Below are 24,016 nucleotides of genomic sequence, written 5' to 3' on the forward strand. Positions count from 1 at the left end.
GTTGTTAATGAATATGTCGTTGCACTCGGAAGAATCTGAAGAATTTTTCAGCGTAGGTTGCAACTTCGTAGCTTTTACGGCTGAGTCGCAAATAATTGTGCAAAGTTGCAAGCGCGACTTTCCTTTGAATTAAATTTAGGGTTGCTTCGTTGTTGATATTGTTGTTAAAACAAAATATGTAGCTGTGTTCGGAAGAATCTGAAGAATTTTTCAGCGTAGGTTGCAACTTCGTAGCTCTTACGGCTGAGTCGCAAATAATTGTGCAATGTTGCAAGCGCGATTTTCCTTTGAATTAAATTTAGGATTGATTCGTTGTTGATATTGTTATTAAAAAAATATGTAGCTCTTCTCGGAACAATCTGAAGAATTGTTTCGAACACGTGATACGACGAATTGGTTTTCATGATCCGAGTGCAATCCGTGTGCAATGACTAATCTTCGAGGAAAATGAACAAGCTGAAAAGTGCAGCATTGTGTTTGAAATTGCATAACATCGAATCGAGAACTGATATCGAAACGCGGTTTTCAGCGTTCGGTTCGTCGTTCGATCTTCTTCGAACAAGTTCCCAAGAACAACGCTATCGTTATGGTTGCTATTCAATATCGCAGCCTGTTAAAAGCCTACGCGTCCGGCAACCGGCAGAACGAATTTCCGTTTCCGTACAAGTGCGCGTAATTTGAATCCTTGAACGGTAATTGGATGGTTTAAGATACCGTGTCCAGCAAGTTACTCAGTTTAACTGCTTTATTGGCAGTGTATATCGTCCGGCGGGTGGATCGTAGCTGCTCGATGCTTACTTACAATTAGCCGGCTCCGCTCCGAGAGCCACTTTTGATTAGGTCAACCGAACTTCGGCTCTCTCGTTCTTCGCTCGCTTAATTTCTTCATGGCCGGCAGCTTCGTTTCAGTTCGCGGATCGGATTAAGGGGAACGGGGGCAAACATCGTGGCCAATTTCGAAGAAAAATTACCCGCGATTTTTCCCGAGAATCGGTCGGGTCTTCGCGAAAAACGCGTCGCGTCGCGCAACGGTCGTTTCAATTTCCTTTTTCTTTTTCCAGCAATCAAGAAATCGGATTTTCTTCAAACAAGATATTTTCAGCTGTCGCAGCTGTTATTGTTCGCTGTTCGTTCGAAACCAAGAGACAAAGCGATTCGTAAGATATTTGTAAATAGGTTTTCTTTTTGAAAATTCCTGGAAAAATCAAAACGTCCGCTGATCTTCGCGAGAACCGAAAATGCCAGGAATTTCGAACGAAGCTTTTCGTACGGAGGTGCTCGTATCAGTATGCGGATAGGTGCGTGGACATTTTTCATGATTCGTTCTTCCCGCCGATTCGGAAATTTTGATAGAAATTCGCAGATCGTTCCGTTCCCGTGTCCTCGTAAAAGTGTCCTCCCCCGGTTCGATTGTTCCCGGAGTTAATGCGAATCCGCGTGGCCGAAGTGGCACCGAAATCTTCCTAATCGAATGGCGGCCAAGCTGTAACAGTGATCGTTTGAACTTCCACGTCCAGAATTCGATTGCAAGTTCGATCATTACAGTTCGGACCGCTCTCTCGGCTGTGATTCTGGCCGGCGATCGTTATTGACAGTTCCCCAGCCGGATACGTGTTTTTCATCAAAACCAACTGTTCTGCGGCGTGGGCCACGGGAAATTAGACGGGGTTTAAGTCATCGCTTCGCCGGGTTCTAATTAGTTCGGAAACTACGGGTATTTGGAGACGCCGAAGACGTACATGTTTCTGCTAATTGGGGATCGTTTTGAAGTCGCTTCTTTTCAGTCTGTGTCTGTCTGTCTCGAAAATGAATTATTCTATAATTTAGAACGTGGAAAATAAGGGAGGGTTTAAGTAATTAATTCGTTGGTTTTCAATTAGCTCGAAAGATACAGGCCCCGGAAGTCGCTAAAAACACACGTATTTCTGGAAATTGATCATAATTTGGAGTAGCTTCAGCCAAATGAAATAAACGCTTCTCTCGAAAATAAATTATTCTACGACGTAGAACATTGAAAATCAGGGGGGATTTAAGTCATTAATTCGTTGGTTTTTAATTAGCTCGAAAGATACAGGCCCCGGATGTCGCTAAAAACACACGTATTTCTGGAAATTGATCATAATTTGGAGTAGCTTCAACCAAATGAAATAAACGCTTCTCTCGAAACTGAATAATTCTATGACACAGAACATGGAAAATCAACGCGTAGAATCCGCGATCTAGTTATCACTTTGTCGATTTCGACATTCGCACAAGCATAAACAACCGACGCGGTTTGTTTAAGCCACCGAAAAACAAGCTGCCGTTTTACCGCGGCTCTCCTTGAATATTTCATGACTTCAATCCTTTATGACCGGGATTTTCGAGCGAAAAAAAAATCTACAAAAATTCGCGATCATTGACAACAACAATGGCCACGCCGCCATGCAAATTTCACGGGAGTAGCTTTCAAATCTCCATAAAAAATTCGCGTCTCCTCGAGCATTCGCGCGCGCCGCGCACACGTTCAAATGTATCCCGTTGTTTAACTATTACGCGCTTTCGCGAAAAATTCGACGAGAAAAAAAAAGAATCCGCGACCAATAACAACGACACAGCGGCCAGCCGTCATCAAAATTTCACGGCGGTCGCTTGTAAATTTCGCTTGTCGTACGGCCCGGCATTATCGATTGAATATCCGATAACAATAGAAATTCATCCAGATTAAAATTGATCCGCGCGAATGAGATTTTATTCGAGCAAGAATTTTAGTTTGAAACCGAACTGATCCCCTTTGTGTACGTGTAAATACGTTCTTATAAAATCACCTGGAAACAGAAACGGCGAACAATCGTTCGCGTTATCGTTCGAATAATTTTACAATATTTGCTCGAATAAGAATTAGTCGAGTTATTAGAGTTATTCGTATAAGAGAATTATCTAAATAAATAATTATTCGAATAAGAATATATTATATAATTATTTATTATAGAATAATTTATTATAGAATACGAATATATTATATAATTATTTATTATAGAATAATTTATTATAGAATACGAATATATTATATAATTATTTATTACAGAATAATTTATGACGACGTAACGAATAATAATGCGAACTCGTTCATTCAATAACCTCGGATAAATATTTGTTCGAGTGGATTCGAAAAATGCCGAACCGTTTCGAAGATCGCCGCCGTTTCGGCGATGGTATTCTCTTCGGAAAAATCGGAGAAAATTCCGGAACAGCGGGGAAACCGGCGCGGCGGCGTTAAAGTTTCAGACCGAGGGTTTTCTCGAACGGAAAGTCTGAAACGAGCTGCGACCGGGGCGGATAGAGGGTCGCATAGATTTCCACGTGCGGGATCGATCCCGGCGAAGGTGAGTCGACCGTGCCAAGGAGAACGGAGGAGAGGCGGTCCGGATAATTTTACCGGCAATTACCGGATCCAATTGGAAGTTGAATAGACGAAAACGACCTTGGGCGTCGTAAAAGAGACGACACGCCGGCTGGGAAACAAGAGCCGGGTCCCCGGAATTAGAAAAGCAACCGAATGAAATTCGCAGCGACGACTCCGAGAAAATGTCCGGACAAAAACGCGCGCGCCTCCACCACCTTCGGGATTATGCCCTCTATGTAACCCGGGGGCGAGCCCCGGGCCCACCCCCCCTCCCTTCAAATTGAATTAGGCTCGTTAGTTTCGTTATCTGTCTTGTAAACACTGGGAACGCTTCCTTTTCCCGCTTCTTTTCGCTCCGGCTCCCTCGACGCCTTCGCTCCGGCATACCGACCGATTCGGTTATGGCATTTGAATGAAATTTCGCTGAAGTGTAGTCCCAGGATAGGGGTGGTCCCCCGCGAAATCCCGAGGCTGCGTCTTCAATTGTTACCTAGATATCGGCCAGTTTCTTGTTCTCGACGAGTATTCTCGTGGCGAAAAAATGGCCACATCTCGTTCATAGTTCTCGGTGCTGTGGAATGATTTTTCTGGCGTGCAAAAAATTGTGACAGTACACGAAACTACGTAGATTCGTACGAAAAAAGGTGCATCTCGATCGGACGAATGGTTTTCGAGATATAAATTCGCAAGTGTATCGGTGTTCGTCAGCGGTTGGACGAACAGTGTCGTGAAAACGATGGACTTTGTTTATACATTTTCAGTGTTGCAAAATTCATTCGACGACGATACGAAAATTTTAGCAACAGAACAAGCCCTCTAGATCGTCGTGGAGAAGGAATCAGCTCGGTCGGGCGAACGGTTTCCGAGACAAAAATTTGTGAGTCCAGCCGCGTCCGTAAAGTCTACATTCGGCGGAACGACGGAAAAGTTCGTTCACGATTCGTCGGTATCTCCGAGTGAAATTTGTAACGTCGGAAAAATTGCGACGGTACATTCGACCCTCTAGATTGCTGTAAAAAAAAGGACCAGTCTAATCCGGGGAATAGTTTCGGAGATAAAAATTTGTGGGTCCAGCGAGACCAGTGTTGGTCTCGCGGTCCCCCATGAATAATTAATTTTTAACCGGACCCACTCAAAAGAAATTCCGCGGCACCGGTCCCGGTGAAAATTAGCTGGCGCGCGGCAGCGTCCACGGTCGGTCGGTCGGTCTGTCCGGTTTTATTTTAATTTCGCGTGTCCGGCGTGTCCGCGGCTCGTTAAAGGCGCTAAAGAAAACCTCGGCGGAAAAGCCGTGGAAATGGAGAAACAGCTTGGCGGACGAGCACACGTGAAAATTCGTGGCCACCTTAGGATTACCTGGTGGGCAGGTTAATTACAAGAGCGAGAGCGGTGCTTCTGTTTACCAGCCGGGCTATTTGTCTTGCAGGTGTTATCAGCCAGGTGATAAGCACCCTCCTCGGCCGTAAACCCGGCGCGCGCTGACACGGGCTTCTCTTCTTTTCTCCGAGCCCCACGGTCTCCCTCTCTCTCCCTCTCCCTTTCTCTCTCGCTCGAGAGAAGGGTGGCGGTCCTCCAGCTGGAACGGAAGTTGCTGGGAGATGCTGGGGTTGCTGGAAGATGAGCGCGACCGGTGAAGGAGGACCCAGGGAAGAGTGAAGGCAGGCAACCAGGAATCCACCCGGAACAACGAAGATGAGATGGGGCGCCGCGCTGTACCTGCTTTCGCTGATGCTCTTCTCGCTGGCCAATCTTTGCTGGGCCTTCGTCGATACACGAGGTAACACGCCTATAATCTTCATCCTAATTCATCCTCTATGTTACTAAAAGTCTCTGCCGAGTCTCGAACCTCTGGCTTTCGACCGGGCGTCAGCTACGACGAAGAGAATCCGGACGCTCGGGTTTCGCTTGATTACTCGCAGGCAATCGTCTATAGGGAAAATCGTCAAAAAATTTTGGCGGATAGAAGAGGTCCGGGTGCAGGTTTGAGAATTTTTTCAGAATTTTTTGACGGAATATTCGGGACGCGGAAAATCAAATTCGCGAGAATGTCGGAAGAGAAAAATTACTCGAAGATAATCGGAGTTGTAGAATATCATTGTTAATCTTGTACATCGAACAACGACGAGCATGAGATTTTTATGGTAGTTTCCTATCGTTGTCGTTGTCGTTGAGAAATTTTTTCAGAATTTTCCCGAACGCGCGTCGCAGTGAGAAAATAAACGAAAACCAATCGGTTGAGGAAACGGGGGTGGACGACAACGAATGAATTTCTTGCGGAACAATTGATTCGGCGGCGGTGAAAATGCCGATTACATAAAAACACGGGGGGGGGGATTCTTCTTCGACGGGTTAATTAAAATCGCGCGGTATTGGGCGGCCGGTTTGAATAATTGCGGCGGGCCGAATTGTTTAATTTAAATCGGCGCGGATACGCGGAATTTAAATGTTCTCCGTTTTACAGCGGCCCCCGATTTGAATAACCGGTGGCCGGCGAGTCGGGCGAATTAAGGGAAAATCAGAAATGATTGTCACGTTGTCGAACCGCCGGATTATATTCGACTTTGCCTGGTCCCGGCCGCCTTTGAATATTCATTGCTGTCACCCCCTCGCGAAAAATTCCTAAGCAACGACGCGCGGGGGCGGCTCGCGGATGTGCAATACTCGATGTAATTAATCGTATGCGCCGGCACGTACCCGATAAGCGGATCATCCTTAATTTACTCGCTCTTTATTTCGGCTAACACCTTTCCCGCACCGCTCGCAATTCGAAAGGATTATAAAAAATCGATCCGCATTTTTTTCGTCGGCCGTGCAGCCGGCTCGCCGAACGTTTCAAAAGAAAATTCAAGGACAATGGCGCCGACAATAGCCAGCTGCGATAAATTATTCGGGCTCGTCGCGTTCGAATTTCTCTTTGGAAAAAGAAATCAAATCAAACAAATACATTTTCGCGTTCTTCCATTTCACATCGTTCCGCGGATTTTTCCAATGTTTAGGTACTTTTAAATCCCGACAGGCCGCGCGGGGAAAATTCGACCAAAAAAAATACATTCACAGACGTTAACGACGACGATATCTAGCTATTGTAAAAATTTCGTGCTCGTCGCTTCTGGATTTCCCCTCCCCAAAAAATTGCCTCTATTCTTATCACGTCCAATCGCGTTTTTATTATCTTTTCGAGTCGTCGAAAATTTCTGTGCAACCGGCATTGCGAACCGAAAAATCTGAAATAATTCGAGAACGATCGTTACGGCGATGACGGTAACTGCCGTGAAAATTGCAGGTCGGTCGCTTTCGAGTTTCCGCGAAAAGAATTTGCTTACCGAAAAAATATTTCGCGTTCAACCGACGATTCGATGTAGCGAATTTTTTTCGCGGCTCGCGTTCCCGCGGCGCGAACAAATCGGAGGAAATTCAAGAACGCGCGTTTTTCGAGGACCGTTACGCCCGAGATTTTTTTACGCCCGCATTATTTTCCCGTAAACAATATGAATGTAAACACGGTGTTTGTCCGGCTGCGAAGGACGTTCATTTATTTCGAGAGCCGGGGCCGAAAGGGCGGTCGCGCTCGCGCACCGTCGGCCGTTTGCCATACAAAGCAGCCGAGGACTTAACGATTCGGCCGGCAAAAAACTCGGCAATTATACGCAGCCGTCGACTAATTTGCAATTGACTCGCGTGCGAATCTGCCGGTAATCATTAGTATCGGCCGCCCGGGCATTATTGCGGCCGCTAGTCCTCACGTTCGAAAACACCCGCGATATTGTATATTCCGGCAGTCGTTGAATTATGGAAATTGGTCGGTAGCTTGCCCGCCAGCTTGCTAATTAATTATTAATGCGCGCTACTTATTAGTAGTTGCGCGGCCGCGCGTCTGCTTCGATGAACCGCATTATGAATGCTCCTGAGTTCCTCCCCGCCGCTGCTTCGCCGTTCTTCGAACTTTTAATCTGTAACTTCCAGCGATTACCACGCCGTACAGTTACCGCAAAATCAAATTCGAGATAGTTCGTTTCGCGCTGTTCATTAATTAACCCGGATACACTCCGTTAAGAGTCCATTCTCGTTAGGAAAGGGTCGTCAAAAATTCCTACAAAGTTTACGACACTTTAATCAAGGATCTGACCAACGTGATCTTCAAGATCGAAGTTTCCCCTTTAAAATTACACCCTAAAATTTAGGATGCGATTTTTTCTGATCGATTTATCGCACTTCGAATGCACCTGTAATGAAATATGGTACTTTTTGGGGACATTTTGAATTTAAAAATCGCTAGCGAGTTTGGACAATTTTTTTCAGGGATTTAACCGTAGTGATCTTCAAGATTGAAGTTTCCCCTTTAAAATGGCACCCTAAAATTTAGTGTACGATTTTTTCTACTCGATTTATTGCACTTTGAATGCACCTGTGAAGGAATATAGTCCTTTTTGGAGACATTTTGAATTTAAAAATCGCTAGCGAGTTTGGACAATTTTTTTCAGGGATTTAACTATAGTGATCTTCAATATTGAAGTTTCCCCTTTAAAATGGCACCCTAAAATTTAGTGTACGATTTTTTCTAATCGATTTATTGCACTTTGAATGCACCTGCAATGAAATATGGTCCTTCTCGGGGACATTTTGAATTTAAATATTGCTAGCTAGTTTGGACAATTTTTTTTAAGGATCTAAGCAACGTGTTCTTCAAGATTTAAGTCTCCCCGTTAAAATGACATCTTAAAATTGAGTGTACGATTTTTTTAAACTGTCCTTTTGCACTTTGACTGCATCGGAAATGAAACATGGCCCTTTTTGAGGACATTCTGGATTTAAACATCGCTAGCGGGTTTGGATAATTTTTTACAGGAATCCAACCAACCTGGTCTTCAAGATTAAAGTCTCCCCTTTAGATTGACACCCTAAAATTTAGTGTACGATTTTTTTAAACTTACCTATTGCACTTTGAATGCACTGTAAATGAAACGTAGCCTTTTTGGGGGACATTTTCTATTTAAACGTCGCTAGCGAGTTTGGATAATTTTTGTCAAGAATCTGACCAACTCCACCTTCAAGACCGAACTCTCCCCTTTAAAACGACACCTTAAACTTCAACAGACGATGTTTTCAAACCGACTTATCGCACTTCGAATGCCCCTAAAACAAGATATGGCTCTTTTCGGCGAGATTTCGCGTTCGAACGTCGCTGACGAGTTTGTAAAATTTTGTTCCAGCCCCGGACCAATTTGTTCTTCGAGATTGAATCCTCCCCTTTCTAAAGACGGCCCGAAATTCAACGCACGAATTTTCCTTCTTATTGCGTCCGACTCGGAACGAAGCAATTCCGTATTCCCCGTTTATTATTCAGATTTATTCATTTCGTTGGTAAAACGGCGTGCAAACAATGACCAAGGCGGCGCGGGACGATTGAATAAATCACCGTGGAAATTGTCCGGCGGCGGCTTGCGCGATCCATCACCGATAGATAATAGCCGGTATTGAGTCCGTGTGCTTTAAGGACGCGTCGCTTTGGCAAAGTGGGGAACCAAATTGATCCGGCGTGCATTATCGTTATTATATTAAGTGGGTCGGGGCCTAACCCACTAAGCTTCAAAGGCTTATATGCCCGGAATCGAGTGAAGCCCGGGTTATTTATACCCGGCCGATGAACACCGGCGAACACCGAAACCGCTCGACATTTTCGGGAAAGACAGCCGACAGAGCTATCAAGCGCTACGGGAACATCGTCGGCAGATTTTATCGATCTTCCGCGGAGGTGCCGGCAAAACCGTTCCCCTTTGCTTTATACTACCGCCGGCTTTGCCAGCAACATCCACCGTGTCCGAACCGAGCCGACGGGAACGCGTTTTCCGCGCGCGGGAATCTCGCGGCATCCGTCCATTCGGTGTGTCCGCAGTTCGTTTCTTCTTTTTTTTTACGAACAAACCGTCGCGACCCGGGACACTTTCGCAACCTCGAGCGACCGGATATTAACCGGCGATTGTTCGAAATTAATTAATTCGGGGTCAATAAATGCGTGGAAGCTTGTGGCTGGCTCCGATCGGCTACGATAATTATTTGCATTGATATCGTCGACGCGAAATCAGCGACAACGATTCGATGTATACATCGAGAACACTCGGACGTTCGTTCCAGAAATTTTGCAGAATTTTTAATTGGACATTCAACGAAGACATTTGAAGGAAAACACAACATTGTTCCAGTAATTTCTCCCTGATTCGCGTCTTTCCCTAATTCAGTCGTCTACTACTGCCGTCGAAGTTTCAAATTTTCGAAAAAATTCTTCATATTCGAACAGCTATAACTCTGTGCAAAAAAATCGTACAACGATAAAACTCAGCACATTTTAAAGCTCAAAGTATCTACTTTTGAAGAGTGTCCGTCGATTTCTTTAAAAAAATTTATTCGCGACACGGTGAATGAAAAATCTCGTCCCAGACTTTACGCGAAATTTCCAACCCTCGAAACATCGACGATATTCAAAGTACTGCAATTTCATGCAAAAAATCACACAACAATGACACTAGCCTCATTTTAAAGCCCGAAGTGTCTACTTTCGGAAGATATTCATCACTTTCTGCTAAAAAAATTTATTCGCGACGCAGAGGATGAAAAACCTCGATCCAGAGTTTACGCTTAAATTTCCAACCCTCGAAACATCGACGATATTCAAAATACTGTAACTTCGCGAATAAAAATCGTAGAACAACGAGACTAAACTAATTTTAAAGCCTGAAGTGTCTACTTTTAGAAGCTGTCCGTCGATTTCTTCAAAAAAATTTATTCGCGACACGGTGAATGGGAAACCTCGTCCCAGACTTTACACAAAATTTGCAACCCTCGAAACATCGACGATATTCAAAATATTATAACTTCGCGAATAAAAATCGTAGAACAACGAAATTAAACTCATTTTAAAGCCTCAAATCTCTACTTTCACCATGTATAATTGATTTTCGTCGAACAAATTTTTCGAAGCCACAGCGCGCGGGAAGCTGTGACAATTTATATTAGGAAGAAATTACTGTATCGCTAACCCTATCGCCCTCAAATATTCCCGAATCGTTCGACCCAAAATCGCATCATCGAACGATAGCAAATCCGCAAATGTTGAACCTCGCATCAAAGCTGCAACGCTGTCGTCGCTCCGATCGTTCGCTCAATTTTTCCGCGATTTATCGAGCGTCTCGCGACTAAACGACTCTCGTGTTTTTTTCTTCGAGTAAACGACATCGTCAGCCTAATTTCCGAAGCTGATGAACAAGGTGAAGGGGCGTGGATGCAGGTTCGAGGTCTCCGGGGCGTGTAATTAGCGATAAGTGAGTGGTTATTAGTAATTACTTCGCACGGCTGGCGGACCCGAGATTACGATGTTCATAATTCAAAGTTGCATGCGAAATTCACAGCCGGGGCTGCGTGACCCGGTTCCCATCGCCTTCATTTATCGCGGAGCCTTATTCACGGGCCGGGCTTAAATCATGCGAGGCGAGATTAAGAGATGGTTAAGATTATAAAAGACGGAGTGGCCGGCCCCCCTCCCCCTCGTCGCCTCGAATTAATCATTTTGTATCAGGCCCTTTGTCCGAGAGTTTTCATCCGCCGTCGCGCGACACCCACTTTAACTCGACCGCGCCGATGTTTTCTGATTTATGCGCGAAAGCCGTGCAATTATCTCTCGTGCAAACGAGTCCCGGCCCCTCCCCCTACGACCCCGTACCACCGTCTCTTGCCACATCGGGACCGTCCGAATTTGTTTAAACAATCTCCGAGCGCGTTCGAATCGGCGAGTCGGCACGCGTTCGCTCGAAAGCGTGGATGAAACGGCGGGGCAAGATCGCGCGTCAAATTTTTACGGTGTCGTCGTCGTAAAACGGGGACCGTCCGATCTTCGAATCCACGGCGGTCCGTGGCCGGAACAAATTTTTTTTTAAACCCCACGCAGATATCCGAGGCTGGGGAGGAGGGGCGGGGGGAGAGAGTCCGGGAATCGGCGGAATCTTTCGCGTTCCCTTCACTCGAAACGCCGCGGAACGAGCCGCAAAAAAATCTCATATCTCGGGCTTTATGGCGTGCTCGTAAAGAGAAGGCTTCAATCTTTAAATCCACGGTGCCCGGGACCGCTGAAACAATTTTTCCCACGCAGACTTTTCTCCCCTCCCCGAGTTGGCCGCCGGGAATCGGCGGTTCCGCTTTCGGCGCTCGTTCAAAATTCCGCGGAACGGTAACCGAACATCCTATCTCGAAGTTCAGGGTGTCGTTTTAAAGGGGAAACCTTGCTCCACGACCGTAGATTCGTCTGATTCCCCGTGACAATTCTCCGTGTCGCGCACGCGCTTCTGTATCTCGTGGCTGAGCTGCGGATCTTTCGCACTCGCGCCAAGAATGGACGAATGAAACGCGGAAGATATTGGAAGAATTCAGGATTCTTATGATATTATCTTCGATTCATTAACCAGTTAGCTGTATCGCCTCCTTACCAAAGCGCGAACTTATGCAGAGTGTCCCAAAAATGTCTCGCAATTTGGAAATGACGGTTCCTCGGGTCATTCGAAGCAACTTTTTCCTTTGCGAAAATGCGCTCCGCAACTTCGTTTACGAGTTATTAACGAAAAACAGCGACCAGTGAGAGACGAGATCAGCTGGCGCGAGGCGGACGAGCCAATCAGCGGACCTGGGCCTTCGTGCGCTCGTTGGCTCGGCCCGCCTCGCGCCATCCGAGCTCGCCTCTCATTGGTCGGCGTTTTTCGTTAATAACTCGTTAACGGTGCCTCGGAGAACATTTTTGTAAAGGAAAAAGTTATTTCAAACGAACTCAGGAACCCGTATTTCCAGATTGCGAGACATTTATGCGGCAGCCTGTACGTGTCGCGAGAATCTAGCGACGACGAGTATGCTCGTCGAACGCAGAGCAAGCGTCGCTGTTAAAATATCGGATCAAAAAGTCTGCTAACCGGTTAAAACGCTTCGGAGATGAAATACCATTTTTTTTTAGACCTTGTTTCTGTTAACAGAGCTGTTGGGCGTTTTTATTTCGCACAAAGATCCGAGCTTGACGCATCGCTTCTTTAAAGACGTTCGTAGTCCCATAAGAAAGCCAAAGAGAATCGAAACGCGAGGAGGATAATTTTTGGGATTATCGAACGGCGGATATGGTTTTTGTAAATTGTACATCGAATATTTTCGGGCCGTGTCGACGCTGACAATTCGCGAGCCGTATTTCGGTGGCCGTGACGCGCGCTCGCGCGCTGATCAACGCCGCTTATACGGGGAAAATGAATCTATAATGGCGGATTCCCCTATAATCGTTGGATCTCGGTCCTCCGGGACGGCGTCATGACGTTCCGGCGAGGTCCTCACGGTCCCGGCTAATCAGGTTGTCCTTCAATCTCACCGGATATTATTATAAAAGGGATTAACGTCGTTTTAACGGCGGAGTCCCGTCCTCCGACGACTTCGACGGCTCCGTCCGCGAAGGGACAAGGGCGCAATCTTCCCCCAGCCCTTCCTCCACCTATGGAAATATCTCGTTAAGAACGAATTTGCATCGTCCGCCGCCGCCGCCGCTGTATTTTTCGCCGCGCCGCGACCAAATTATCCCGCAAATGACCGCGATTGTCGGGACGCAACGCGACAGAAACCGTTCCCCACGTCGTTTCCGTCCCTCCTTTTGTTCGTCGAGACGCTCGCCATATTGGCAGCTCCTTCGAGCCGCTCCTTGACACCCTCGACACTTCCGTCAACCCTTTTCTTTGCTTTTTCTGGAATCGAAACCGGGCAACGATGAACGCCGCAATTGCGTTATGGTATTCGCATTCGAATCCCGTTGCTGTCGCGTCGCGATAATTCTTCCCGGGCCTCCGGCCAACTTTCGCTGCAAGCTGGAAGTCTCCTCTTTCCGTCGACACCCCGAAATTCCGGATACGATTTTTTCTAATCGATTTATCGCACCTTCGATGCGCCGGAAATGAAACGTGGCCCTTTTTGAGGACATTTTGGATTTAAACATGGCTAGCGAGTTTGGAGAATTTTTTTCAAGGATCTTACTAGCTCCATCTTCAAGATTAAACTTTCCCCGTTAAAATGACACCCTAAAATTCGGTGTACGATTTTTTTTAACCGACCTATCGCACTTTGAATGCGCCGGAAATAAAACGTGGCCCTTTTTGGTGACGTTTTCTATTTAAACATGGCTAGTGAGTTTGGAGAATTTTTTTCGAGGATCTGACTAGCTCCATCTTCAAGATTAAACTTTCCCCGTTAAAATGACACCCTAAAATTTGGTGTAGGATTTTTTTTAACTAACCTATCGCACTTTGAGTGCACCCGGAATGAAACGTGGCCCTTTTTGAGGACATTTTGGATTTAAACATTGCTAGCGAGTTTGGACAATTTTTTTCAGGAATCTAACCAACGTGATCTTCAAGATTGAAGTCTCCCCTTTAGAATGACACCCTAAAATTCAATATACGATTTTTTCTTACCGCTCTATTATAATTTTAATGCACCGGATGTGGAATACGGCTTTTTCCAAGGGATTTTTAGGTTTAAATATCGCTAGCGAGCTTGTACAATTTTGTACAAGGTTCAAACCGACTGTATCTTCAATATCGAAGTCTCCCCTTTCGAATGACACTTTAAAATTTAGGATACGATTTTTTTTAATGTATTTATGGCACTTCGAATGTATCGGAAGTGGAATACGACCATTTTTCGAAGGAATTGAAACGGCTCTGCGAATTGCCAGAAATTTGTTTTCACGTCTGAAACCGGCATGGATCGAAACGGTCCATTCAACAGAATGTTCCGTCGAGATCGAGTCTAGCCATACCGTTAATGAAATCGTCCTGTTAATCGTAAAAATTGGTGCCCGCGATTCTTATGATAATCCCGGGACAGTTTATCGTCCGTCGCAATCACATTCATTTTAGCGTGCTCGCCGGGCGGTGCACGCCTCTTTCATCTGCATTGAATCCATGAAAAGACGCCATATGCGACTAGGCGACCCTCATTAAAGATATGCAAGGAGCCCCGGCGATCCCCTTAATAACGTTTCCCTTTTAATGTTATTTGCACGGGATTCTTCGTTTCCGGCGGCGCCCGTTCCGCGCAGATCGACATTAACGTAATGCGTTTATTGTCTGCACCCCTGGACGGGGTTGCCGGAGTGCATAGAATCGTTTTTGCGCGAGCAACATCTGCGCGGATATTCCATTCGAATCGGAAAACGTTTCCAAAAGTTCCGAAACTTCGGTCTCCGTTCTCGCGGTTCCGTGTCTGTCTTCGGAATCGAATCCCGCGAGAACTGTCGATGATAAAGGGAAACGATTCCCGGATTTGCATTCGGCGCATCGAACCCCGTAAGAACACGGTGCGACGGCCCTCGAACCGTCGATATTTTTCGCGCGAGCGTCGATGGTTTTCGTCGCGAGATTAATTCCAAGATTCCATAAATGACCCGATATAGGTTGTCACAGCTTTCCGCGTGCCGTGTCTACGAACAATTTTTTCGGCGAAAATGAATTATACAGGGAGAAAGTAGAGATTTCGGGCTTTAAAATGAGCCGAGTTCCATCATTCTATGATTTTTTTGCATGAAGTTACAGTATTTTGAATGTCGTCGATGTTTCGAGGGTTGCAAATTTTGTGTAAAGTCTGGGACGAGGTTTCCCATTCACCGTGTCGCGAATAAATTTTTTTGAAGAAATCGACGGACAGCTTCTAAAAGTAGACACTTCAGGCTTTAAAATTAGTTTAGTCTCGTTGTTCTACGATTTTTATCCGCGAAGGTACAGTATTTTAAATATCGTCGATGTTTCGGGGGTTGGAAATTTAAGCGTGAACTCTGGATCGAGGTTTTTCGTCTATTGTGTCGCGAATAAATTTTTTTGAAGAAATCAATGGACAGCCTCTAAAAGTAGACACTTCAGGTTTTAAAATTAGTTTTGTCTCGTTATTCTACGATTTTTATCCGCGAAGTTACAGTGTTTTGAATACCGTCGATGTTTCGGGGGTTGGAAATTTAAGCGTGAACTCTGGATCGAGGTTTTTCGTCTATTGTGCCGCGAATAAATTTTTTTGAAGAAATCAATGGACAGCCTCTAAAAATAGACACTTCAGGCTTTAAAATTAGTTTTGTCTCGTTGTTCTACGATTTTTATCCGCGAAGTTACAGTATTTTGAATACCGTCGATGTTTCGGGGGTTGAAAATTTCGCGTTAACTCTGGATCGAGGTTTCTCATCCTCTGCGTTCCGAATAAATTTTTTCAGCAGAAATTGATCAATATCTTCCGAAAGTAGACACTTCGGGCTTTAAAATGAGCCAAGCACCATCGTCGTATGATTTTTTCGCACAAAGTTGTAGCCGTTCGAATATCAACAATGTTTTTCGAAAATTTGAAACTTCGATAAAAGTGGTAGACAGCTCGATTTTATAATCATCGATTGTCAAGAACTATGAATACGAAACGGTCCATTTTTGTATACAATATGAGCGTCGATTCGGGAGAATTTACTATAATTCGCATTCGACGGGTTTATTAATTTTCGCCGCGGTTTCCGTCGATATTGAAACACGATCGAGCCAAAGACTCTGAAAATGGAGCTCCCCGAACCCGCGTGCCGCCATTTTAACGCAATGAAACGCGGACGTTCAACTCGGGGCCGGGCACAAACATCTTTTGAAAGGCCCTACACGCCGGCGAAATCATTAACGAACAAATTCAATGGCGGATGGAAAATGCTCACGGAAACAGAAGGGGTGGGGGGATGCACGCTTTTCGCGAACCACACGTTAATCTCCTGCGATAGAAAATATTTTATTCATCGGGATGAAAAATCGATTAGCAACGAAAACCATGAACATCGGTGTGTTGCGGACGGACGAAGGAATTCGACGGGAAAACGAGCACCGCGAAATCAACGGCTAGCAATTCTTTATGCAAAGTGATCGCGCAATGTAAAAGCATTGTGCAGACATTTACGTGAAATAATTGCAAAAGATACGAACTTCGGGCAGATCTCTCTGTAATTTTATCTTTTGCGATTATTTTGTATAAATATCTGCCTAGAAATTGTATCCTTTGCAATTATTTTATACAGAGCCTTCAGAGGCTGAAGATTTTACCTTTTGTAATTGTTTCACGTGAATAAATCATTGCAAAGGGTACAATTTTTAGGCAGATATTTATACAAAAGAATCGCAAAAGATAAAATCTTCAGGTAATAATTGCAAAATATAAAGTTTATATACAAAATAATTACAGAATATAAGGTTTATACATAAATAATTATACATAAAATTATATTATATTATTTATATATTTAATTATATTATAATATATTATATAATAATATTATAATAATATATTTATAATTATATTATATATTATACATAAAATTATATATAAAATTATACATAAAATAATGAATAAAGTCGCTCGCGAATTATTTTCTTCGATAAATTATCGCGAGAAAAATTATAAATCGATCATTTCCAGTTCTTTGAATCGTTCTGTCGTCTCGAATTGGAGTTGCTCGGTTTCGCGACGAACAAAGAAATAGTACGCTGTCCAATTAGAAGCGATAGCGTGTCGGAAAATGTTTGATCCGATTTAAATGGAAAAGTGTAAATTGATGGAATCGGAGGCAGAACAAACACACAAGGACGAAGGAAGTCATTGAGGTCCTGCAAGAGGGAAATGATAAGGTAAGGGATAGCGTCGAGAGGAATCGCATGAGCGCCGCTTGATTTCAATGGGATTGGCAGCATCAATGCCAATTAATTAGGCGGTAAACTCCTGGCGGTCGACGGCCGGCGAGTAATTTCATTAGTCCTTGTTGCTTGTCGAGGGCCGTTGAATAAATAAGGTCCTGTTTTCACCGTGAATACCGTCGTCCGGCGTTTCGGTAACGATTCCGGGCCGGGTCACTCCCCTAATCGCCCCGTCCGCCTTCAAGATGCTCCCGAAAGTTAGGCTAGGTCTGTCCTGGACCCTGCGACACCGTTGTATTTCTGTGGCTCCTTTGATGGAACGCGAACGGTTGGCGGCAGTCGACGTGATTTGTTAATTTAACGCCGATTTTATGCGTTTATGGTAAGAACGATTCGGGAAATTGCTTCTTTTTTCGGTTGCGATACTTTAGGGGATTGAAAAATGCAGTTCTCCGCCTCGAAGAGAAATGCATCGATTTTAAAGGGTGCCTTCGAGTCAACCTTAAGTTGCATTCCTGTTGGATGTTTTCAACGTGATTTAGCTTAAATTGAAGCTAAAAGTGTATTCTTCAAGATAGGATAGATTAGGTTCACAAAGAATCTGGACATCATTCTCAAAAATCGAAAAATCTTTACTGCTACGTCGGAGATAATTACCTCGATTTTAAAGCGTGCCTTCGAGTCAACCTTAAGTTGCATTCCTGTTGGATGTTTTCAATGTAATTTAGCTTAAATTGAAGCTAAAAGTGTATTCTTCAAGATAGGATAGATTAGGTTCACAAAGAATCTGGACATCATTCTCAAAAATCGAAAAATCTTGACTCCTGCGTCGAAGATAATTACCTCGATTTTAAAGCGTGCCTTCGAGTCAACCTTAAGTTGCATTCCTGTTGGATGTTTTCAATGTAATTTAGCTTAAATTGAAGCTAAAAGTGTATTCTTCAAGATAGGATAGATTAGGTTCACAAAGAATCTGGACATCATTCTCAAAAATCGAAAAATCTTGACTCCTACGTCGGAGATAATTACCTCGATTTTAAAGGGTGACTTCGAGTCAACCTTAAGTTGCATTCCTATTGGGCGTTTTCAACGTAATTTAGCTTAAATTGAAACTAAAAGTGTATTCTTCAAGATAGGATAGATTAGGTTCACAATGAATTGGGACATCATTCTCAAAAATCGAAAAATCTTTACTCCTGCGTCGAAGATAATTGGCTCGATTTTAAAGGACGATTTCGAGTTATTTTTAAAGTGCATTCCTGTTAGACGTTTTCAACGTAATTTAGCTTAAATTGAAGCTAAAAGTGTGTACTTCAAGATGGACTGGACTAGATTGGAAAGTAATACCAAAATGATTTAGAAAAATCAACGAATCTCGCTCCTTGCCTCGAAGGAAAGTGCCTCAGTTTTAAAGGAAGATTTCAAGACGACGTTAAGTCACGTCCCGTAAAAATTTTTTAACGTTCTTGCGCTTAAATGAAAGCTGAAAATGTCGTTTTCAAGATAGCGTACATTGAATTAAAAAGGAACGACGTGATCGCTTCGAAAAACCCAAAAATCTCGAGCCCTGCACGGTTGTTGAGAAACGTCTCGGTCTCAAGGGGTGACTTCGAGCGTGTTTCAAAGCGTGTTCCCGGGCGAATTATTTAACGATATTGCACTCGAATTAAAGCTGAAAACGTTTACATTAGAATAGAGTAAATCGGATTGGGGAAAAAACGTCGTGCCGCGTCGTTTCGCGTTTCCGTGATTCACTGTGCTCAAATTATCTACCAGAGACTGGGGAACAACGGTCGAGGACCGTTCTGCGACCGTGGATTCGGCTTTACAGCAACGAAAAGCCGCTGTATCGGGCGGCAACAGCTCCGATGGACGTAATTCATGCTTATATGTATCGTTACTCGCGCGACGTCTCCATTGTCCCACGGAAATAATGCCGACCCTATCGCGTCCGCGCCACGAATATTGCCGGGACAATCGGGCAAACAGTAGACTTAACGTTTCGTTCGTCCGGGCGCCGCGTAAAGCCACCCTCACAACTGCGTACTGTCTGCCACGGCAGCCGAAGGTGGAGCTAATTTAATTCTTAAAAGAACGAATAAAAAAGAAAAGAAAGAAGAAACGGAGCGATCCACTTTTTCGCCGAGCTACTCTTCTCCGTGAACTGCGTGTTTTTGCCGACCGTTTCTTTAAGGATCATTAGTACCGGCCGAAATCATTTATTTCATCGGTCCCCGATAAATCACTGTGCACTCACGGCGGCCTCCCTTGCAAAGTTTCGCCTCGCGAAACCTCATCAATTCGCCGGCTGCGCCGTAGGGGCGAACTAAAAAGACTTATTCGACGTAAACGAGTTAATTCTTCTTAGCCCGAGCATTCCGGAAACGCGGAGCCGTTGTTTCCACCCTATGCCTCTGGGTCAATTCTGACCCGCAGCGGCCCAGGTTACCCGGTTTTATACCGCACCGGCATCGACGGAAAAACCATCGAGAACAATTGAGCGTTGCTTAATTTTTCGCGTTCAATTCTCAAGCTTAACTTTCATTTTTTATTTATTTAAGTTACCTTTATTCTAAGGTTTCGTTTTTCATTTTTGCTCAGAAGCTTTTGTCTTGATTTCTATTTTTAATTTTCGCTCGCGAGCTTCGCTCTCAAGTTTCATTTTTCATTTTTAACTCGAAATATTGGCTCACAATTTTCGTTTTTAACTTTTTGCTCAGAAGCTTCGATCTCAATTTCTATTTTTAATTTTTGCTCGTAGGCTTCGCTCTCAAGTTTGATGTTTCATTTCCACCTCAAATGTTTGCTCACAATTTTCACTTTTAATATTTTGCTCGAAAGCTCCGCCCTCGATTCTCATCCTGAACCTTTCGCTCGAAAGCTTCGTCCTCGATTCTCATTTCTAACTTCTCGCCCCCGAGATTCGCTCTCGGCTCACATTTTTAATTCCTGCTCAAAAGCTCTGCCAAGTCTAATTCCGAATTCTAATTTCTGCTCTCAATTTTCATTTCCAATTCCGATTCGTCCCAGGATGCAACCGGACTGTCAGAAACTCTGTCGGCTGGATACGATGGACAGGACGCATGGGGCGGTGCGTCGTCAGGATCCGGGCAACCCTCAGGGATCCGCAGGTTAATTGAAACGCTCGAATCTCCGCCGTGCCGTTAAAAGCCACGAATAATAAAAGTCGCATCCGATGCAGGTGATCGAGTTGAAGGTTCGTAGGCTGCAGGTCGGTTTTCTGAAGGACGCGAAATGCGAGGGTGCTTATATTCGATTCTCCGAGGACACCGACGAGCTCGAGGACGAGTCCGGACGATACTGCGGCCATGTGACCGGCAACATAACCAGGTAATTGAAAAAATTGTTGATATTCCAACAGCTGTAACTCGGTGCAAAAAAATCACACAACGATGACACTAGGCTCATTTTAAAGCCTGTAGTGTCTACTTTTGGACACTGATCATTGATTTCTTTTAAAAAATTTATTCGCGACACGGTGAACGGGAAACCTCGTTGCAGACTTTGCACGAAATTTCCAACCCCCGAAACATGGACGATATTCAAAATACTGTAACTTCGTGCAAAAAAATCATACATTGATGGAACTAAGCTCATTTTAAAGCTCGAAGTGTCTACTTTTTCTGTGTATAATTCATTTCCGTCGAAAAAAATTGTTCGAAGACATAGCGGATGAAAAACCTCGTTCCAGACTTTACGCGAAATTTTCAACCCCCGAAACATCGACGGTATTCAAAATACTGTAACTTCGCGGATAAAAATCGTAGAACAACGAGACAAAACTAATTTTAAAGCCTGAAGTGTCTACTTTTAGAGGCTGTCCATTGATTTCTTCAAAAAAATTTATTCGCGACTCGGTGAATGGAAAACCTCGTCCCAGACTTTACACGAAATTTCCAACCCCCGAAACATCGACGACATTCAAAATACTGTAACTTCATGCAAAAAAATCATAGAATGATGGAACTCGGCTCATTTTAAAGCCCGAAATCTCTACTTTCTCCCTGTATAATTCATTCTCGTCGAAAAAATTGTTCGCGGACACGGCACGCGGGAATTCCGAGCGCGAATTAGACAGAGATTTGTTCCCTGCGTCACGCTTTATTTGTCCCAATTTCATATCACACGGCCTATCTTAATCGACAGAACCGTTTGTTCCATCCTCCAGGAGCGAACGGACTCGGTTCGTTCGCGGCGTAAACCGCGGCGCGTGCACACAGAGAAATTCCGCTGTCATTAAGGAAAAATAATTAACCCGGCCGATTACAATATTTACAGTGCGCCGTGCAAACCGTGCTTGTTTACCTTCGGTAGGTAATGGATTAAACAGGTGCCAGGCGTTCGGAACACAGCACTTCCAAGCCGCTTATGAACGCGCGTTTAATGCGCGTAGATGCCGGCCGGCCCCGATAAACCCATCATTTTGGTTTGCTTTAATTTCAATTTGCACGAAGCCGCCAGGTATTCACCGGCGCGCAAACAAGTACCGTCCGCGGAGCTCCATTACATTCCTGAAAAGCTCCCGTGGAAATTGCATCGGGCTCCGCCGCGGCGCCGTTCGACGAGCGATACATTATACAAAACGGCGGCGAGAAAATAATACTAAACGGTAACCGTTGAAATTCGCAGATTGTTCCTGAGGAAGGGGCCCAACCTGACCATAACGATGGACTCGGACGCGAAGTTCGCCGCCGAGAACCCGGTGATGTTCTCGGCCCAGTTCTCGATCCTCCCGACGCAGCTGGCCACCGAACGTCACCGCGGCTTCTCGCCGTCGACGTCCTCCGCCTGCCCGCTGGAGTGCGCGGTCCGCAAGGACAGGAGGACCTGTAAGCTCACGTCCCCGGGTTACCCGGGCGTCTACCCCCGCGGGCTGAGGTGCCGGGTCGCCCTGGAATCGGGCACGGGCCGTTTCCGAATCGGGGGCCAGCCGGAGGACCTGTTCGACCTGATGAACCGCACGTCGCAGGACGGCTGCCAGACGGAGAACTGCGAGGAGCACGTCGAGATCGTGGCTGAGGCGAGGAAAACGAGGGTCCCAGGGTCGTCCGGAGGCTATCCGTCGCAGACGGAGCCGGTCAGGCGACCGCGGAGCCCGGACCAGGAGGAGGAGCTCGAGTTTATCATCGGGCAGACGTCGCGCAAGCTCAGGAGAGGCAGGAATAATCGGCGGAGGCAGAAGAAAGCGAGGAAGGAGGCCACTGGATCAAAGGCTCCGCTGAATTCCCGCGGCAAAGGGGACCTCGAGGACGTCTGGACGTCTGCGGAGGACGCGGCGTCCCTCGGCAGGCCGGGCTCCAGGCTAGGCTCCGGCTATCGCGAGCAGGACGCTCGGTCGGTAACTGTCCAGAAACGGCTCCGTCATCCGCAACGCGTACATAAGAAGTCCATGGGCTCGATAAACCCCAGGAGGAACCCTTACGGGGATCCGCAGGACGTGTCCGACGCGAAGATCGTGCCTGATGGAACGCACGAGCCTGCTAGGAGGAGGGTCAGCCAGGAGAAGCTAGGCATCTTGCAGGTGAGAGGGCCGAGAGGAGCCGAAGAACTGCAGGCTGGACACCAATGAATTGTCCAGGGAGTGGGGATCGGTCGGATCCTAGAATTTAGGGGCGTGAAAGTTAATACCCTTTGTCGTATCATTTTCTTCATAACTTTTCAATGATAAGCAGCTTCTCGATTTTAATAATTAATTAGAAGAAAGGAATAACATTCATACCTAACCCCTTGCCTTACCATTTTCGTCGTAGTCGCAATGATCAGAAGTTTTCCGATTGTAATATAATTTCTGGGAACAAAAATAATAATTATATATTTAATTATATAATACTTATATATAAGTATAATTATATTATATATATATATATATATAATTATAATATAATAATTATTACATTATATTATATTATATTATTATTATATATTATATATTATTATATATTATTATATTATAGATATTATATATTACATTTACCTGAATATTTAAACACCTATAACAAGACATCAGAATTTCATTCAGACTGAAGCTATAGCGATTATTACCAAAAATCTGCACCACGTTACCGTCGCGTTAAAGTACGCCAATGGGTTAACAGGGGGCGCCAGTCTTCTAGATAAGTCGCTCATCCGACTCTATTCTCTGTTTTCCCGCCAGGTTCCCGAATACCGATACGTCAGGAGAGGCCGCATGCAGGAGAAATTGGGCAGCAGCAGCTGCGTGGGCGACTACCTCTCTCTCCAGGAAAATGTCGACGGCAAAGTCCTCGAGATTTCGAAGTTCTGCGGCGAGGGTCACATACCGCGGATCCTGTCCCGCGGCAAGAACGTGATCATCGAATTCTTCGCCGAAGAAGATGGCACCACCATGCACGACGGCTTCCAATTGTCGCTGCAGGAAACCGAGGAGCCGGCTGGCGTCAAGCACGACAGGAACTGCGAGTTCGTGTACAGGAGCACCGAGCGCGCCCGTGAGAACATCAAATCGTTGCAGAGCTGGTATCCGCCGAACACGCTCTGCAGCTACAAGTTCGTCGGTAGAGCTTCCGAGAAGATCTCCATACACATGAAGATCATCAGGAACGAACCGGAACAGGACTACGTTGCCCAGAGACAGAATTTCTCGGCGAACTACTGCACCGGAAACGAAATCGCTGTCTACAATGGTATACAGGTAATTGGGACGCTAAAACTCTCCCTAATTAAACCTCGCGGCTCGTTTTTATAGTTACCGATCGTCGATAATTATAAGAACGAGCCGCGAGGCTTGAATAATTTTCTATTTGATTTAATTGTTCATTTTTGATCTGAGCGTCGATTAGGGAGACTATTTACTGTGCTTAGAATAGAAATAATATATATATATTATATTATATTATTATTATATTATTATATTATATATATT

General features: G+C 45.0%; 1 protein-coding gene and 1 long non-coding RNA gene across 3 annotated transcripts in view; one reads left to right on the top strand and one right to left on the bottom strand.

The window, feature by feature from the left end:
• LOC117226952 (uncharacterized) overlaps window positions 1–24,016 on the top strand; it is a 47,359-nt gene that overhangs the window by 21,736 nt on the left and 1,607 nt on the right. For both annotated transcript variants that reach the window (XM_033481761.2, XM_033481762.2), the window contains exons 2-6: window positions 4,812–5,162; window positions 20,125–20,225; window positions 20,297–20,445; window positions 21,745–22,636; window positions 23,270–23,785. In XM_033481761.2, the coding sequence (XP_033337652.1) occupies window positions 5,078–5,162; window positions 20,125–20,225; window positions 20,297–20,445; window positions 21,745–22,636; window positions 23,270–23,785 (1,743 nt within the window). In that variant the 5' untranslated portion in view covers window positions 4,812–5,077. The remainder of the gene's footprint in view (window positions 1–4,811; window positions 5,163–20,124; window positions 20,226–20,296; window positions 20,446–21,744; window positions 22,637–23,269; window positions 23,786–24,016) is intronic.
• On the bottom strand, window positions 19,083–23,584 carry LOC117226953 (uncharacterized). The gene is made up of 3 exons (XR_004491952.2): window positions 23,090–23,584; window positions 22,852–22,903; window positions 19,083–22,714 (listed from the first exon to the last, which is right to left on the bottom strand). It is a non-coding gene; the product is annotated as an uncharacterized LOC117226953 (long non-coding RNA).

The sequence above is a fragment of the Megalopta genalis genome, chromosome 5 (genome assembly GCF_051020955.1).
Source record: "Megalopta genalis isolate 19385.01 chromosome 5, iyMegGena1_principal, whole genome shotgun sequence".
Classification (NCBI taxonomy): Eukaryota; Metazoa; Arthropoda; class Insecta; order Hymenoptera; family Halictidae; genus Megalopta; species Megalopta genalis.